The 20,055-nt window shown below is 36.8% G+C and overlaps 2 protein-coding genes across 5 annotated transcripts in view; one reads left to right on the top strand and one right to left on the bottom strand.

Moving 5' to 3' along the window:
- FBXL13 (F-box and leucine rich repeat protein 13) overlaps positions 1-5,474 on the top strand; it is a 183,410-nt gene extending 177,936 nt beyond the window's left edge. Inside the window, 1 exon segment of the mRNA XM_027123825.1 lies at positions 4,850-5,474. Coding sequence (XP_026979626.1) covers positions 4,850-5,036 — 187 coding nt within the window. The 3' untranslated portion in view covers positions 5,037-5,474.
- A 10,068-nt stretch (positions 5,475-15,542) lies between these two features.
- Positions 15,543-20,055, bottom strand: part of FAM185A (family with sequence similarity 185 member A) — a 67,293-nt gene continuing 62,780 nt past the window's right edge. For all 4 annotated transcript variants that reach the window (XM_027123820.1, XM_027123818.1, XM_027123821.1 and 1 more), the window contains one exon: positions 15,543-15,772. In XM_027123820.1, the coding sequence (XP_026979621.1) occupies positions 15,660-15,772 (113 nt within the window). In that variant the 3' untranslated portion in view covers positions 15,543-15,659. The remainder of the gene's footprint in view (positions 15,773-20,055) is intronic.

Raw genomic sequence — 20,055 nt, 5'->3', positions numbered from 1 at the left:
TAATCTTTTGACTTTATTTTGCCGATCATTATTTTCGGGAGGTAATATTATTGAACTTCTAAAACGTAGGATTTTAAGTAGAATGAATGAAGACTTTCTAGCCAGGGCCTCTCTGATCCTAAACATGGTGAACGTAATCATGGTATGGGATGTTAAAGTGTAATAAATATGGTGCTTGGTCAAGAAGACCCAAGATATCTAGTAATTTCCAATTCCTGCCTTTGACTACCCACTCCTCTTCCAAGGTCCTTAGATAAAAATACGCAAAGAAAATAAAACAAGTAAGATTTTACTACTAGGGTTTGGCCCCCAAAACCCAATGCAAAACTCTAGTTAACTAACTGAATCTATGGAAAATTCCTTTACCTAATCCAGGACAGCCAAAAGGCCTATTTTGTTTTCTACCACCAAGCCTGCCTGTCCCTATGAGCAAGAAGCAGAGACTTGGCCCTAATACCTAGAAGGGAGCTGGCTTGTCTGCCCATCTCATTGTCTAAAGAGGCCAAACCACTGTACTCTCCCTTATAGCTCCACTCCTACTAAGATCCAGCAAGAAAGAGGCCTAGAATTCTCTGATTCTATCCTTGTCTAGCAATGAAGAAGGGCTATCCCCGCAGCAGGGTGGCTAGACTAGTTAGGCTCCAGGAGCATCTGTTCTTGACATCCTGCTTCTAGGAGAGGATGCTGTTTGTCAGTCAAGCCCAAGATACTTGGGCTTCAAAACTGATTAGAGAAGTGGTAAGGCCTGGCCACATTCTGCTGTTTGGGGTCAGCTCTAGAGACTGTAGAGCATCTTCTTCTCCACTTAGATCCATGGGATTCTTGGGTGGAACTGGAAGTGCTGCAGAGAATGTGGACCCTTCAAGACACAAGCTCATGATGACATCTAATCCCCTACCTATGTTCACTCTAAAAAAGCACAGTTGTTTGCTCTTGCTCCCTAAACAGCAAGAGCTTTGTTTTGTCTGGGTGAAATGGAACATTTGGTAGTTAGGATATAAGAGATTTTTCTTGGGAAGAGGTTCAATGACTTTGAATCACAAAGCAATATATTCCCACACATCTGATTCCATTTGGACATAAAAGTATACAATGCAGCCCTTAAAATCCAATTATAGCCCTCAGAAGAAACTGTTCTATATACAAATTCCCCCATACTCAATGGAATCTGAAAACACTGCACCAGCTTTACAAATCAAAGAGGTCTGTTGAGCCCACCCTATCTGAACTAGGGGAGTAGCAAACTTTTGGTCAATGAGCAAATTGGCTGAAGTGCTTCCAGCATGAGATATGCTGTTATTCTACAACCCCAGAGCCTGAAGGGATCCCAGGAAGTGATTCCAGAAGTCCCATGTGGAGACATAATAAAGGCTCCTTTAATTCAAGGAGAAATAAGTAATAACTGAGATTATAAATTTGAGGGGAAAATCTAGCTGTCTACATTTGAAGCAGTTGTATTCAACTAACCTTTCAATTTATGGACCTCTGTGGGGAAAGCAAGACAGGCAATGGAGATGAAGAAAAGCATAGTGGAAAAGAGGGAGAAAGACCCAAACAATAGTCTCCACAACCCAGGAGGGTCTGAATCACAAAGAGGCAGAAGAGCCATTAAGTCTATAATTAGCAAAGAGCAAAGGGACCTTTCTGATATTTTTGTGTCTGGAGTCGAAAACTTTAAACTTTAGAGAGATGAGTAGAGAAAGTCTAGGTGGTCTTCAGAGCCCCAAACAGCAGTATAGAGATTCCTTGAGGACCTTATTTAGCAGTTCCTGGCAGCATAAATTACTACCTAGGTACTCTAAGATCTGTGTTGTTAGGAAATAAATCTCAGAGTTCTCTCTAGCTCACGGAAAGGTCTTTGTGGTAAGGCCCTTGTAATTTGGACCTACTGAATTTTATTATTAATATGAACAAATAATATTACTTAACAATTATCACTTGCCATGTATGTGCTAAATCTTATTTTATGTTTATTATCTAATCCTCACAAATACCCTATTACCATAAAAATGAATAAGGAAACTGGTATAAGCAGCTTAAATAACATACCCAAAGTCATACAAATAAAAGAGCCATACTTTGTACCTAGATCTTATCACTGTTATGCTGCTCTTTTATCTTTAGATTAGTGATTTTCAAGTTTTTTAAAGCTCTAACATTCAAGAGATTTGATCAATAAGGGGAGACAAGTACTGTTTGCCCAATTTACTTGCTGATGCATAAATAAGAGGCTGATTACAAGTAGTCTTTGACGTAGGCTCCAAATTCCCCTTTCTTTTAGCTTACTCAAGAAACTAGAAGGAAGTGTGAGGGCAAGTGATGTTATTACAGGGATAACCTTGAATCCCCTTTAATTTATAAAAAACAAAAATCACTTACAAACTTCAAAATATCATTATTATTAACCATCTGATACTTTACAACTGTGTGGCATATCGTGTTTGAAAATCATTGTTCTATACTGATCCAAAGAATCCTCTCTCGCCAGGTTAAATGTGTAAAGACTAACCATTGCAGTAGATGGCTTCAATTCCCAAATCATTTCCTACAAGTTCTTGGAGTCACTCAGGCCTAAGTACCTGAGCAGAAGGTACTCAAAGGATCCCACATGCACTTGAAGAAACTTAGAACACACAGTGAGTCCTAAGTAGACATTTTCTTTTCAATATTTCCCAGCTCCCATCTATACTAGAGCATTAAGCTATTAAAAGAGAGAGAGGGAGTTTGAGACAAACAGACAGACATGTTTCTGGCAGGAGCATTCAGTTTCTACATTTTCAAGTTTCCTGATACTTTTCAAAAATGCTTGTGTTTACATTATGCAAAAATAATATCCTACTTAGAGGACATAGAAAGATTATACAAGAAGTTTAAAACATAGGATCACACTTTTTTTTCTTTTGCGGTACGCGGGCCTCTCACTGTTGTGGCCTCTCCCGTCGCGGAGCACAGGCTCCGGACGCGCAGGCTCAGCGGCCATGGCTCACAGGCCTAGCCACTCCATGGCATGTGGGATCTTCCCGGACCGGGGCACGAACCCGTGTCCCCTGCATCGGCAGGCGGACTCTCAACCACTGCACCACCAGAGAAGCCCAGGATCAAACTTTTAAAAAAAGATTAAAAAATTAACAGAATGTAAAATTTTATAGATTTGACTATAAACTTATCATTTTCAAATTTCAGAATAAGTATTTCTCGAAACAGAAGACACCTGTTTGCCAAGTTTTAATCCGCAAGGATTGGTGGCTCAGAACTAGAAATTAGTATAACAATTGTTTTTATTCAAATTGTTTTTTAAACTTCTTTAAAGTTTTGCAAGTGCAAATGTATTAGCCAAAAAGCAATGTGGTAAGAGACAGAATTGGCAATGCTTTGGTTGTCTCCCTGCTGAGTTTGCTTACAGTTATTTTAAAACACCTAAGATTTGATTCAAGTGAAACAGTATTTCAAACAACTGATGTACCTTAGCCTTTTTGATTTCATTACCCTACTAGAACTCATATAGCCATTGAGCACAGACTTAAGCCAAAGTATATGATAACATCAGCCTCCATATCAATGACTGTTTCCAAACTGCTGCAATTAATAACTCATCGTAATATACAGCAAAAACAGGCAAAGTAGCCCGTATGTGGGCAAACATTACTCATTTCTGATCCTAGGGAAGCTGCCAGTTACTCATTTCCTGTTTGGTACTGGTCTGAAGATTCAAAACAACTTTCTAGGAAAATCCTTCTGTCTTGGAAATGACATTATTTTCAAGTTAGATATACTTTTTTTTCCTGATGCTGCAATACTGTGCTTTATAAGACATATACATTTGGTCATTCAGATGATCAAAATATATTTCTCATATATATTTGGAGAGTGGTATGCCTGGAGAGAGCACAGAAGCTCAGCATCCTTTCCCTGTACCTTGCCCTATGCATCTCTGATACCTGGTTGTTCTTGAGTAATATCCTTTAATAAACCAGTGATCCAGCAAGTAAAATGTTTGTGTCCTGTGAGCAGCTCTAGCTGGTAGATCAGAAGCCCAGGTAACAACCTGGTATCTGAAGTGAAGGGTGATCTGTGGAACTGAGCCCTTAATTTGTGGAATCTAACGTGATTTCCAGGTAGATAGCATCATAATTGAGTTGAATTATAGGACATCCAGCTGGTGTCTGAGAATTGCTTGGTGGTGTCGGGAATGCCCTCCTCCCACCATGTTGGAATTGGGGTCCTGAACAACTTTTACATGACTTCTTTGCTTCCTTCCTCCTAAGAGAGACAGTAACAATATTTTTAGTCATTTTGACCATGGAACACCTTTTGAGACTTCGATGAAAGTCACAAACCCTCCCCTCAAAAAAATACATAGTAGATAAAAAACTGCATGAATTTTCAGGGAGTTCATGGGCTTCCCTGAAGTTCATCCATGTATCCAACAGGGATCTGTGGACTCTAGGTTAAGAGCTCCTGCTCTGTTGCATGGCCAGCCTTCACAGGTTGGTTGGTTAGGATACTCCCTCATCAAAGAAACTGGAAATATCAGGCAGAGTGCTCATTTAAGAGTGCTATAGAGTGCTCTCAGTGTTCCTACGCCATGGCCATGCAGTTTCCTTACCCATTTACTGTATCTGTTAATCTCTGAACTGGATGAACCAGAGAACTATTGAGCTACTTAAGCTTTGGGATCCTGATTATTAGCACAATTTACCCACACCCTCCCCATCAGGAAGGCAAGAGAGATGTGAAATGAATTCAAGTTGTGACAGTGAGTTCTTTAATTCCAAATGTGATCTAGTTTGAAAATTCTGCACTAGTGATTACTTCTGCAACTAGCTAATGCTCATCACTGTTATTACAGAGAAGCAGCTAAGAGAATGTCATCTATAGTTCAGCAGCAGGAATATAATGCTACTGACCCTCCACTTTGGTTTGGCTATGATTGCGAAGGCAAGCCTCTTCCAGAGCAACAAGATATAACACAACTTAAAGATTCAGAATTGATGGCGGAAGAGTCAACATACAGTAGTGAACAGGAAGCAGCATGACCTTCAACCTCAAGCAGGAAGAACAAAAAATGTAGAACTTGGCAACTTCATTTCGTCCAAGTATTTTTACTAGTTGGATCTTAACTGTGTAAACAAACAGCAAATCATCTCCAGATTCTTATTCCAGCTACAGATGTTTCTAAATACATCTATAAGTTCTTCTGTCTAATAATCATGATTTTAAAAAGCCAAATCAAGCACTGCTACTATGTAAATTTTCCACTTAAATTTACCTTAATCAAACCAATAGTTTTGATGAGATTATCAAATTTAAGGTTACAGTTGTACGAAACAATCCTGAGAAATGTGATGTTATTGACAAGGAATTTAGAAGCTTCTCTTTAGAAAAGAAAGCAGAAGGCTATATAAATCAGAGTAAGAGTTTGAGTAAGGGCAATGACTTCAAGGATCTATATATATTTTACATATAGTAGTCAGTACATGTTTATCCCAGCCTCCTAATTTATCTCTCCCCCACCACCTTTCCCCTTTGGTAACCGTAAGTTTGCTTTCTATGTCTGTGGGTCTATTTTTGTTTTGTAAATAAGTTCATTTGTATCTTTTCTTTTTTTAGATTCCATGTATAAGAGATGTCATATGATATTTGTCTTGCTCTAGCTTACTTCACTTAATGTGATAATCTCTAGGTTCATCCTTGTTGCTGCAAATGGTATTACTTCATTATTTTTAAGACTAATATTCCATTTTACACACACACACACACACACACACACACACACACACACACACACCCCACATCTTCTTTCTCCATTCATCTGTTGATGGACACTTAGGTTGCTTCCATGTCTTGGCTATTGCAAATAGTGCTTCAATGAACATTGGGGTGCAAGTATCTTTTCGAATTATAGTTTTCTCTGGATATATGCCCAGGAGTGGGATTGCTGGATCATATGAAAGAAATTGAAGATGACACAAACAGATGGAAAGATATAACGTGTTCTTGAATTGAAAGAATCAATATTTTTTAAAATGACTATACTACCCAAAGCAATCTACAGATTCAGTGCAATCCCTATCAATTTACCAATGGCACTTTCCACAGAACTAGAACAAAAATAAATTTTTAATTTGTATGGAAACACAATAGATCCTGAATAGCCAAAGCAATCTTGAGAAAGAAAAACAGAGCAGGAGGAATGAGACTCTCTGACTTCAGACTATACTACAAAGCTACAGTAATCAAGAAAGTATGGTACTGGCACAAAAATAGAAATATAGGTCAATGGAAGAGAATAGAAAGCCCAGAAATAAACACATACACCTATGGTCAATTAATCTATGACAAAGGAGACAAGAAGATACAATGGAGAAAAGAGTCTCCTCAATAAGTGGTGCTGGGAAAACTGGACAGCTATATATAAAAGAAAGAAATAACATTCTCTAACACCATATACAAAAATAAACTCAAAGTAGATTAAAGATCTAAATGTAAGACCAAATACTATAAACCTCCTAGAGGAAAACACAGGCAGAACACTCTGACATAAATTGCAGAAATATCTTTTTGGATCCATCTCCTAGAGTAATGGAAATAAAATCAAAAATAAACAAATGGGACCTAATTACACTTAAAAGCTTTTGCACAGCAAAGGAAACCTTAAACAAAATGAAAAGACAACCTACAGAATGGGAGAAAATATTTGCAAATGATGCAACAGACAAGGGATTAATTTACAACATATACAAACAGCTCATATAGCTCAATATCAAAAAACCCCCAAACAACCCAATCCAAATACAGGCAGAAGATCTAAATAGACATTTCTCCAAAAAAAGACATACAGATGGCCAACAGGCACATGAAAAAATGCTCAACATAACTAAATATTAGAGAAATGCAAATCAAAATTATAATGAGGTATTACCTCACTCTGATCAGAATGGCTACAGTCATAAATGCTGGGGAGGGAGTGGAGAAAGGGAACCCTCCTATACGGTTGGTGGAAATGTAAATTGGTACAGCCACTATGGAACAGTATGGAGGCTCCTTAAAAAACAGAAAGATCAAATTTGCACTATGGAAGAATTTTTCAAACTATGGTATATCAAAAAAGCTCCCAATTTTATGCTAGGAGATACGCGTTACTGATTGTGTATCTACAGATTAATTTTTAAAAGCTTTAATCTATGAATTTTTACCATTCTGGTAAAAGATAACTCCTTTTGGATTTTAACAGAATTCAAATGATCACATGCCAGTGTATCATTATTTGATACTACGTAACACTGATGTTTATAGAATCCAGGAAAGGAAGAAATCTGTTCTGACTGCCACAAACAATGTTGGTAATATTAGATCAGTCTTTTAACCTTTCTATTTCCTCCATTACTCATCTCTTAAATGGGGTTACTGTCTTTTGTACCCCACAAATGTGAAGTAAGGATAAAACTTAAGGTAAAAGATATGAAAGTTATTTTGAAAAGTTTTTAAAGGTCTTATTTTTTTAAAAGGTATTTTACAAGGTATTATTATAGGGTATTCTGATATCAGCTAAATGCTTTTAGTAATTCTCCCCTTTCTTAAGTTGGTTTTGAAAGTTTTTGAAGTACGTAGTATCATTTAGCTGTAGAATGGCTCCTGGAAGTAGACAGGGGAATCAGCCGAGTAGGAAATTTTAAGACCTAACCCAACAGACATAAGATGACTGTTCCAGAGGGTGATTTTTAACTAAATTTGGAGATTCTGGCAGCTGCATATAAATTGGCTTCTGACCCCTAACTGTCACAAGCACAAAACTGGAGAGACCTATACAGGAGGCAACTGCTTTCTAAAGGAAAAACACGTGCGGAAAAACACGTGCATGGGGAAGACCAGGGTTAAGGAGAAACATACCCCGTTATGTTCTCTAGAAACCAGGCAGGGTATTTAACTGTCAAAGTCTGCTCCAAAAACTCTTTGAGTAAGGTCTTCTTTTAAACAAAAAGAGGAGACACATTTGTTAATTATGAGGAGACACATTTTATAGTTACAGAAATGAAAGAAAAAGGGTAGGTGTTAGAAAAAGTGGGCTATGAAAGGGGACCAAGGAGTAGAGAGAACAGGTGGTGAAATCTTTAAGTTCTCAGTGCAAAGTACTCAAGGTATCCAAAATATTACTTAGGTCTTCAGATCTTAAGCATTTGAAATATATAGGTCTGTGTTCAAGAGAGTAAAATATGTCACATTTCCTTTCTGTTTGGACTTGACTATGTTATCCAAAGATGTACCATTCCTTTAATAATTTTAAATACAGTTGACTGCTGTTTATGCTCATGACCTTTCTGGCTGTTTTTGACAAACTTCATAAACTTTATTTTTAGTCATGAAAGTATTTATATAATTGCATAAGGTGAAAAAGATTATAAAAATTGCCTCATTGCTTCCCAGTTTCCTCTACTTAATAATTTAACACACACACACCACAACCACATCAAACATACTAACATGTAAGTGTTGTCCAAACTCATACAAATTTTGATTTCATGAAGGGTGAACTAAAAAGTGACTTTGAGACACCCCGCAAAGCTGACTTTTTGTTTTATAAATAAGAAGTTAAAGACAGAACTCCAAATAAAATATTAACAAAAAGAGTCTAGTACAAGTCATATTTGGAAAGGCTTATTAGAAAATCGGAGCTTAAGAACTGATTTATCCTAAGCATAAGAAATACAGTTCAGTAGATAGGTCTATTCAGTGTTGTATAATTTAAATATTCCAGGAATAAACATACAAGGTTTGAAAGAAAGAGAATTCATAAAATAACTTTATATAGTACGCCATTGTAAAAGTGAAAATCTGTCTTCATACACCAGGCTATAAAGTAGCTGAATGCCCCCTCCCCGCAACGCATTATGTCTTAAATTACATACAAAAAATAAGAATCAGTAGCAACTGCATCATATTTGTGATGTGTTTTCTTCACAGCTTAAAGTTATACTGTTGTCATAGTAAGCACAATAGTAAGTAGAAAACATGTTACACAAGAGCTCTGGTACAAAGAATTTCAAAATAGCTGCCCCCTATTACCTATATTTTTGTAAAATGTCTTCTTCTTGAGTATAAGTGGAAACTATGAATATGATGAGACATCACTCCATGACTGTTACATTATATGGCAAAACAAAGATTATCCTGAGTAGGCCTGACCTAATCCTCTGAGCTCTTTAAAAGCAGAGTTATCCCAAGGTGGCTGCAGAAAAAGAGCTCAGATATTCACAGCATGACAAGGACTGATTGCATTAGTGCTGGCCTGAAGAGAAGGCCATATAAAAGAGATGCAGGTGGCCTCTAGAAATTTAGAGTGATTGCCAACTGACAGCCAGCATGGAAACAGAGATCTCAGTCACACAGTCACAAGGAACTGCATTTTGCCAACAATACGAATGAGCCTGGAAGTAGACTATTCCTCAGATCATCTAGATGAGACCTCAGCCTGGACAATACCTTAAGTCCAGCCTTGTGGATAACCCAAGCAGAGAATCTAACCATGCTGAGCTCGACATACAGAACTATGAGCTGATAAATAGGTGTTAGTATTAGTTTTTTCAGCTTTACAACTGATTTTATTTTTCAAAACATTTTAATGAGGTATAGTTGATATACAATATTATATAAGTTTCAGGTGTACAACATAGTGATTGACAATTTTTAAAGGTTATGTTCCATTTATAGTTATTATAAAATATTGGCTATATCTCCTGTGTTGTACTATATATCCTTGTAGCTTATTTTATATATAGTAGTTTGTACCTCGTAATCCCCTACCCCTATCCTGCCCCTCCCCACTTCCCTCTCCCCATTGGTAACCACTGATGTGTGTTCTCTATGAGTCTGCTTCTTTTTTGTTATATTCACTAGTTTGTTTTATTTTTTACATTCCACATGCAAGTGATATCATACGGTATCTGTCTTTCTCTGACTTATTTCACTTAGCATAATACCCTCCAGGTCCATCCATGTTGCTGCAAATGGCAAAATTTCATTCTTTTTCATGGCTGAGTAGTATTCCAGTGTGTGTGTGTGTGTGTGTGTGTGTGTGTGTATACGTACCACATCTTCTTTATCCATTCATCTGTTAATGAACACTTAGGTTGCTTCCATATTTTACCAATTATAAATAACGCTATGACTACTGGGGTGCATGTATCTTTTTAAATTAGTATTTTTGTTTTTTTCAGATAAATACCCAGGAGTGGAATTGCTGGGTATGTTAGTCCTATTTTTTGTTTTTTTGATAAACCTCCATACTGTTTTCCATGGTGGCTGCACCAATTTACATTCTCACCAAGTGTAAGAAGTTTGCCTTTTCTCCACATCCTTGCCAACATTTTTTGTGATCTTTTACAATGATAGCCATTTTGACAAATGTGAGGTGATATCTCACTGGGGTTTTATTTTGAATTTCTCTGATTATTAATGATGTTGAGCATCTTTTCAAGTGCCTGTGCCCATCTGTAAGACTTGTTTAGAAAAATATCTATTTGGGTCTTCTGCCCATTTTTTAATCAGGTTTCTTTTTTTTTTTTGATGTTGAGTTGTAAAAGCTGTTGTATATTTTGGATATAAACCTCTATGGGTCATATCATTTGCAAATATTTTCTCCCATTCAGTAGGTTGCCTTTTTATTTTGTCGATGATTTCCTTTGCTGTGCTAAAGCTTTTAAATTTAATTAGGTTCCATTTGTTTATCTTTGCTTTTATTTCCTTTGCTTTAGGAGACAGATCTCCCAAAATATTGCTACAATTTATGTCAAAGAGTGTTCCGCCTATGCTTTCTTCTACAAGTTTTGCTTTCTGGTATTACATTTAGATCTTTAATCCATTTTGAGTTTGTTTTTGCATATGGTTTTAGAGAATATTCTAATTCTAGTCTTTTACATGTAGCTGTCCAGTTTTCCCAGCACCACTTATTGAAAAGACTTTTTTTCACTGTAATATATTCTTGCCTCCTTTGTCATAGATTAATTGACTGTAAGTGTGTGGGTTTATTTCCTGGGTCTCTATTCTGTTCCACTGATCTACATATCTGTTTTTGTGCCAATTCCACACTGTTTTGATAACTGTAGCTTTACAGTATAGTCTGAAGACAGGGAGCATGATTCCTCCAGCTCTGTTCTTCTTTCTGAAGATTTTTTTAGTTATTCAGGGTCTTCTGTGTTTCCACACAAATTTTAGGAATAATTATTTTAGTTGTGTGAAAAAGATGCCCTTGGTATTTTGATATAGATTGCATTGAATCTGTAGATTGCCTTGGCTAGTATGGTCATTTTACAATATTAATTCTTCCAATCCATGAACACAGCATACCTTTCCATCTGTTTGGATTGCCTTCAATTTCTTTCCTAAGTGTCTTATAGTTTTCCAAGTACAGGTCTTTTACCTACTTAGGTAGGTTTATTCCTAGGTATTTTATTCTTTTTGATGTGATGGTAAATGGGATTGTTTTCTTAATTTCTCTTTTTGATAGTTCATTGTTAGTGTATAGAGACACAACAGATTTCTGTGTATTAATTTTGTATCCTGCAACTTCACAAATTCAGTGATGAGCTCTAGTAGTTTTTGGTGGTATCTTCAGGATTTTCTATGTATAGTATGTCATCTGCAAACAGTACAGTTTTTCTTCTTCCTTTCCAATTTGGATTCCATTTATTTCTTTTTCTTGTCTGACTGCTGTGGCTAGGACTTCCAAAACTATGCAGAATAAAAGTGGCAAGAATGGGCATCCTTGTCTTGTTACTGATCTTAGAGGAAATGCTTTCAGCTTTTCACCACTAAGTATGATGTTAGCATTGGTTTGTCATATATGGCCTTTATTATGTTGAGGTGTGTCCCCTCTAGGCCCACTTTCTGGAGAGTTTTTAATCACAAATGGATGCTGAATTTTGCCAAAAGCTTTTTCTGCATCTATTGGGATGATCATATGGTTTTTATTCTTCATTAATGTGGCGTATCACACTGATTGATTTGTGGATATTGAAAAATTCTTGCATCCCTAGGATAAATCCCACTTGATCATGGTATATGATCCTTTTGATGTATTGTTGGATTCGGTTTACTAATGTTTTATTGAGGATTTTTACATCAATGTTCATCAGTGATAATTGCCTGTAATTTGTGTATGTGTGAGATATCTTTGTCTACTTTTGGTATCAGGGTGATGCTGGCCATGTAGAATCAGTTTGGAAGTGTTCCTTCCTCTGCAATTTTTTGGAATAGTATAATAAGCGTAAGTATTAATTCTTCTCTAAATGTTTGGCAGAATTCATCTGTGAAGCCATCAGGTCATGGACTTTTGTTTGTTGGAAGGGTTTTTTTAATTACTAATTCAATTTCATTATTTCTAATTGGTCTGTTCATATTTTCTGCTTCTTGCTGGTTCACTCTTGGAAGATTGTACATTTCTAGGATTTGCCCATTTCTTCAACATTGTCCATTTTATTGACACGTAGTTGTTTCTAGTAGTCTCTTATGATCCTCTGTATTTCCATGGCATCAGTTGTAACTTCCCCTTTTTCATTTCTGATTTTATTGATTTGGATCCTCTTTTTTTCTTCATGAATCTGGCTAAAGGTTTATCAATTTTCTTTATTTTTTCAAAGAACCAGCTCTTAGCTTCTCTGATCTTTTCTTTTTTTTTTTTAAGAGTCTATTTCATTTATTTCTGCTCTGACCTTTATGATTTCTTTCCTTTGACTAATTTTGGGTTTTGTTTGTTTTTCTTTTTCTCGTTCCTTTAGGTGTAATGTTAGGTTGTGTATTGGAGATTTTTCTTGTTTCCTGAGGCAGGCTTGTATTGCTATAAACTGTGCTCTGAGAACTGCTTTTGCTGCATCCCGGAGATTCTATTGTTGTGTTTTTGTTTTCATTTGTCTCCAGGTATTCTTTTATCTCTTCTTTGATTTCACCAGTGATCTATTGGTTGTTTAGTATCATATTGTTTAGCCTCCACATGTTTATATTTTTTGCAGGTTTTTCTTTTTTCTTGTAGTTGATTTCTAGTCTCACAGCATTGTGGTCAGAAAAGATGCTTGACATGATTTCAATTTTCTTAAATTTACCAAGGCTTGTTTTCTGGCCTAGCATGTTATCTATCCTGGAGAATGTTCCATGTGCACTTGAAAAGAATGTGTATTCTGCTGCTTTCTGATGAATGTTTATATAAGTTCCATCTTGTTTAGTGTGTCATTTAAGGCCTGTGTTTCCTTATTGACTTTCTGTCTGGATGATCTGTCCATTGATGTAAATGGGGTATTAAATTCCCTACTACTACTGTGTAAATGGGGTATTAAATTCCCTACTACTACATACTGTGTCCATTGCTCCCCATATGTCTGTTATTATTTGCTTTGTGTGTTTAGCTTTGCTTATGCTGGGTGCATATATATTTATAATTGTTGTATCTTCTCTTTGGATTGATCCCTTGATCATTATGTAATGTACTTCTTTGTCTTTTCTTACAGTCTTTGTTTTAAAGTCTATTTCGTCTGATATAAATATTGCTACCCTGGCTTTCTTTTGATTTCCCTTTGCATGGAATACCTTTTTCTATCCTCTCACTTTCAGTCTGTGTGTGTCTTTAGATCTGAAATGAGTCACCTGTAGGCAGCATATATATGAGTCTTGTTTTTGAATCCATTCAGTCACTCTATGTCTTTTGATTGGAGCATTTAATCCATTTATACTTAAAGTAATTATCGATATGTATATTCTTATTGCCATATTGTTCACTGTTTTGGGGTTGTTTTTGTATGTCTTTTTTGTTCCTTCTTTTGTTCTCTTCTTTTGTGATTTGATGACTACCTTTAGTGTTATGTTTGGATTCCTTTTTCTTTTTTGCGTGTGTATCTTTTATAGATTTTTGGTTTGTGGTTACCATGAGATTTACATATAGCAATCTATATATACACGATTGTTTGAAGTTGCTGATCTCTTAATTTCCAATGCATTTTAACAACGCAGAATTTGTACTCTTGTACCCTCATGATTACTGTTTTTGATATCATTTTTTACATATAATTGTCTTGTGTATCCCTTAACTACTTATTGTGGATATAGACAATTTTACTACTTTTGTCTTTCAACCTTCCTACTAGCTTTGTGCATGAATGATTTCCTACCTTTACTATGTTTGCCTTTACCAATGAGCTTTCTCCTTTCATGATTTTCATGTTTCTTGTGTCCTTTTTTGCTTACAGAAGTTCCTTTAACATTTCTTTAAAGCCGATTTGGTGATCCTGAACTCTTGGCTTTTGCTTCTCTGTAAAGCTTTTTATCTCTTCATCAAATCTGAATGAGAGCCTTGCAGAGTATTATTGGGTTTTGGTTTTTCCCTTTCATCACTTCAAATATATCATGCCATGCTGCTCTGTCTGGCCTGAAGAGTTTCTGTTGAAAAGTCAGGTGATAGCCTTATGGGAGTTCCCTTTTATGTAACAGGTTGCTTTTCCCTTGCTGCTTTTAATATTCTCTTTTATCTTTAATTTTTGCCATTTTAATTACAATGTGTCTTGGTGTCTGCCTCTTTAGGTTAATCCTGTATGGTGCTCACTGCACTTCCTGGACTTAGATGTCTGTTTCCCCTTCCCAGGTTAGGGAAGTTTTCAGCTATTGTCTTCAATTATGTTCTCAGCCCCTTTCTCTTTCTCTTCTCCTTCTGGGAATCCTATAATATAAATATTAGTGAGCTTGATGTCCCAGAAGTCTCCTAAACTGTCCTCATTTCTTTTCATTTTTTTTTCCTTCAGCATCACTGATTTCCACTACTCTGTCTTCCAGCTCACTAATCCATTTCCCTGTATCATTTAGTCTACTATTGATTCCCTCTAGTGTATTTTTCATTTCAGTTACTGTATTCTTCATCTCTGTTCGGTTGTTCTTTCTATTTTCTAACTCTTTGTTAAAAACTTCTAATGTCTCACTCTGTGCATCCATTTGTTTCCCAAGTTCTTTGATCATCTGTACAATCACACTCCTGAACTCTTTCTTGGTTAGATTGCATATCTCCACTTCACTTAGTTCTTTTTCGGGTGTTTTATCTTAATCCTTTGTTTGGAATATGTTCCTCTGTTGCCTCATTTTGCCTAACTAGTTGTTTTTATTTTTATGTACCTGGTAGGTTGGTTATGTTTCCCAACCTTGAAGAAGTGACCTTTTGTGTTCCAGCAGTGCACTCTCCTCTCAACAGTTATATGCTCTAGGGGTTCCTCCTATGAGGGTTGTGTGGGTCTTTCTGTTTTGGCAGGCTGACTATATAGGTGGTCTGATAGGCTAGGTTGGCCCCTGGTCTGCTTGGTTGCCAGGTCCTGCCTTGTGCAGATGCTGCTGGCCACTGGTTGATGGTTGATGGCAGAACCCTGGGAGGCCCTGGGGCTAGTGCTGGGTTACTGCTGGGTGGAGTCAGGGTCCAGGAGATCCCATGGCAAACAGGTATTATTTTAAGTCAATAAGTTTGTGGTAATTTGTTACAGAAGAAAACTAATAGCTAAGTACAAATTTTGAAAAGGCTGCCCCAAGACATCCCAATTTATTGTTTTCAACATTTATATGAACAGTGGTATTTGAGTTTTTGTAGTCACAGATCTACTAATCATTGTTAAAATTTAGAAACATAACTCAAACCATTCTCAGTCCTGCAGTTTCAGGGACTGAAACCAGCTTTGGCTTCTAAAGCTTACAGTGCCTTTTGGAGCATCAGCCTTAATCCATTTTTCATGTTTGCTTGCTTGATTCAGGAGGCCTGAAACACAAAATTGCATAAAGTTATATCTTGATTGACAAGAGCAATATTTGACTACACAGATCCTAACACTACATCTCTAAAACTGAAAAACACTTTTGAACTGCAAAAATCTTAGTAAAGACAACCTGAGTTGGAAGAGAGTTGCAAATAGGTTACTTGGGCTTGTTCTCTCCTTTCTTTTCCTCAGAACAACTCTGAAAGGGAAACTACTCTGTTTTTTGTTTGTATTTTTTTTGGATGCAGGTTTTAAAAAGAGCTTTATTTAAGTGCAATTGACAAAATAATACATGTATTTAAAGTATGTAATGTAATGTTTTTACATATGTAAAAGTCTGCAAAACCATCTCCTCAATCAAGATAATGAACATATCCATCACTCCTAAGTTTCCTTGTGCCCCTTTGTAATCTTTCCCTCATGCCCCACCCGGCCTGTCACCTCTACAACCCCCCCGACCCCCACCAATCCTTCGATAATTACTAATCTACTTTGTGTCACTTTGGATTAGCTGCATTTTCTAAGATTTTAATAAATGGAGTCATACAAAATATACAATACGTAGTCTTTTAAAAAATATCTACGTTATTTTAGCATAATTATTATGAGGTTCATTCATATTGTAGCATGTATCAGGTGGTTTCCTCACACAGATGCTGATCCGTACTTTGCTGAACAGTCATGGGCACCCTGTGTACCTCTGTTTGCTCTGGAACTTTCTCTTGTTAACTCTAGCAGCCCTGGTCTCCTCCACTTGGTGAGTCTGTTGGGCTCTGCCTACGATACCCATCCCTGCCCTGCAGCCTGGAAACACTCTCAAGGTAATAGGCTATGGCAATCATTGAGCTCACCTGGTTTGTTTCCCATCTCTAGTCTTCTAGTTCTGTTTTTTCTTTCAATCAAGGTAGTTAAGATGCTACACCTCCTCTGGAGATCCACTGCAATTCTGAACTTAAGAGACCAGTCAAATCTGAACTGATGAATGTTGTGAATACACTGGCTCAATTCATCATATACATTTTCTTTGTTGAATCCAAGCACACAAATCAGGAAACAACTCTCTTCTCTAGGACAGTTTTCTCCTTTGTTAGTATCATATGATGTTCCCAGCTGCTGAAAAGGTGCTTTGTACCATTCAATCTTTGTGTCACGTGCTTTTGTGTGATACAAATTCTCCTGTGAATTCTTGTCTCTCCCCTTTAATCTGAGCCATAATCTTATCTATCTACATCTTCACTGGATCCTTCCCAAAAGACAGCAGCATATTCAATGACTTCCTCTAGAGTTTCTTTTTCCTTCCACTTCTCTTGCTGTATTTTCAGTATCATCACAACCCACTTCTCAGTAAACTGCTTAAAATCTCTCTCATTCCAACTAGTAATCCCTGTATCAGAAGCTTCTCTTTTCCCCCAATCTTCATCATTAAGGGGTTCAACTTTATCAATTTTAATCTGTTCATCTTTTTGTGCCTTACCACATTTAGCAGGTCAGGATTTCAAGGTATCTACAACCAATAGCTTTTGTATAGTACAGAACTTCTTTTTCTAGTAATTCAAATAAACGTAGAGGAAAGAACTGGTAATCCTGAATATTGGTTGTTCTATTATTTTTTACACATTTTAATAGCAATAGTAAAGCATCAACAATAGTAAGGGTTTCCCAAATATCTAAGATCTTTTACCTCCTCAATCATGAGTTTCTTGCTTACGGAAGGAGAAGCCAAATCTACCCATTTCCTTCTACAGCAGAGGAGACCATGCACAGTACTATTGTTACTAACAAAATGAACACACAAGTGATTTTAGCTTAGGGACAATACTCACAAGCAAGACAGTTTGTAAAGTTCCATTTAAGTTGCTGGAAAATAGCTTTATCTTGCGAATAAGAAATTTACTGAAAGCTTTGTACTTTGGGTTGAATCTGTGGAGATTCTAATTCTTATTTGTAAAGTTTATAAATTCCTTCCTACAAAAATCTTGTAACAGAGATTGGAACTTGGGGCTGCAGAAACCTTGTTCCTTATTTAATCCCCTTTACCAATGAAAATCAGACAATATTTTTTTGATCAAGAAATGGGAAATGACTAACCTATCCCCGTGTGGCTTCGCTTCCTTTAAGTGAGAGAAAAGTTTCTTCTCAGGACATGTTTTTAAACTCTAGCATTTGCTCTCAAAATCTGCCATGTCCAAATCTACTCAAGTATATAAATATCCAAGTTTGACTGACTGAGTGATTTCCAAATACCTGGTTGATAAGCATTACTCATTATTTAACCCAAAATATACCTGATCTAGTCAGCTCTAGCCATGGACAAAGATAGGGCTCTAAGGAGTAATTGGCAGAATTTCTGTTCCTTGTCTAAAAATAGCCTTGTTTAAAAATAAGCCTCTTGGCTATGGTGAGCTTCTTCCTGCCCCCCACCCCACCACTCCCCACTCCAAACCTTGTAACAGACTTTGTTTACTTACATTCTGAGGGATAATTCTGGTGCTGTCTTATTAGGAACAGGTTAAATTTCAGTGCATCACAGCTGGAGGATTCCCTCTTTTACATTATAAACACTACCACCCACTATGGGAAGCATCATGCTAAGTATTTTAGGGAGGTTCAAAACATGTAAAAAGACATGGTAATGCCCTCAAAAAGCTTACCAGCTGGCTAGGAAAATAAATTATACACTTTTGAAAAAGGATTTAAATAACTACTCTGAAATCTTATTTATTTATTTATTTTTATTATTTTTTTTTGTGGTATGCCGGCCTCTCACTGCTGTGGCCTCTCCCGTTGCGGAGCACAGGCTCTGGATGTGCAGGTCCAGTGGCCATGGCTCACGGGCACAGCCGCTCCGCGGCACATGGGATCCTCCCGGACTGGGACACAAACCTGTGTCTCCTGCATCGGCAGGCAGACTCCCAACCACTGCGCCACCAGGGAAGCCCCTGAAGTCTTAGTTTTAATGCACGTTTTTCACAAACAAAAGCTCTAACACCACACACAATCCCGTAAAACCAAATATTTTAATGTCAACATTTTTTATCTGTTCTTCCCTTGACAAAAGTGCAACCCAGGACATCTTAGCAACAAATTTTTACAAGCAAATATTTTTGAGCTAGTTATAATGCTGCCCATCATTATATTTTCTCTCAATTATTTGGAATAATGAAAAAGTCAACAGTACACTAGGTTTTGAGCAAGTATGCAATTAATCAGTTTTGCCCAAGAAATATCCTTTTATGTCTAATCACATCCTCTGTATTTTTCGTCTCAGATATTGTAGTTTTCATTTCTAGAAATTCAATTTTGGTCTTTTTTATATCTTCCATGTCTTACTTAACTTTATCCCAACATGTGGAATTCAGTTATAATAACTATTTTATTTTTCTTCTCTGCTAATTCTAACGTCTGTGTCTTTTCTGTATAGGTTTCGATTGATATTCACTTCATCTTGGGTCATGATTTCTTGCCTATTTGCATGTCTGATAATCTTTGATTGGATGCCAGACATGGTGAATTTTATTTTGTTGGGTTCCAGGCATTTTTGTATTTCTATAAATCTCAAGCTTTGTGCAGTTAAAGTACTTGGAAACAATTTCAACTTTTCATCTCTTGTTTTATGATTTGTTAGGCAGCTCTGGAGGAATGTGCAGTCTAGGGCTCTTTCCAACTACTAAGTGCTCTACCCAGTGCTCCATGAGTTATGGTATTTTCCAGTCTGGCAGGTGGGATAGGCGTTTTTCCTGGACTTGTGTGAGCATTAGGTTCTGTTCCTTCTGGTACTTTATAAACTCTAGCTATCAATCTCTGTGGACTCTCCTTATGGTTTCCTCAATTCAAGGAGTCTGCTGGGCTCTACATTAGTCCCTTCTCCATGTACTACAGCCTGAAGACTCTCTCGAGGGAGTAAGCAGGGACTCATTTTGCTTGCTTCCCAGCTCTTAGTGATCACTTTCTTTCATTGCCTGATGTACAGTATCTTGGAAACTGTTTTTTCATGTATTTTGTCTATTTAAAAATTTTTGTTGTTGTTGGTTTAAGTAGAAGGGTAATTCAGTCCTTTTTATTCTACTTCTAGCCTAGAAGCCCTCACTGTTTCTATCTTTCTCTCTTTCTCCCTCTCCCCATCTTTTTTCCCCTCCCTACATCATGCTCTCTGTAATTTCTTGTTGGGAAATAATTAAAGACTCAAAAGAAGTTGTAAAAATAGTACAAAGAGGTCCTGTGCACCCATTACCCAGTTTCTCCAATGTTGACATCTTATAATAACCATCATGCATTATCAAAAATA

This window comes from Aethalodelphis obliquidens, unplaced genomic scaffold (genome assembly GCF_003676395.1).
Source record: "Aethalodelphis obliquidens isolate GAN/ISIS:26980383/991018 unplaced genomic scaffold, ASM367639v1 scaffold27, whole genome shotgun sequence".
In the NCBI taxonomy this organism is placed as follows: Eukaryota; Metazoa; Chordata; class Mammalia; order Artiodactyla; family Delphinidae; genus Aethalodelphis; species Aethalodelphis obliquidens.
The sequence above is the reverse complement of the archived record's forward strand: the minus strand, read 5'-3'. Positions and strand labels throughout refer to the sequence as shown.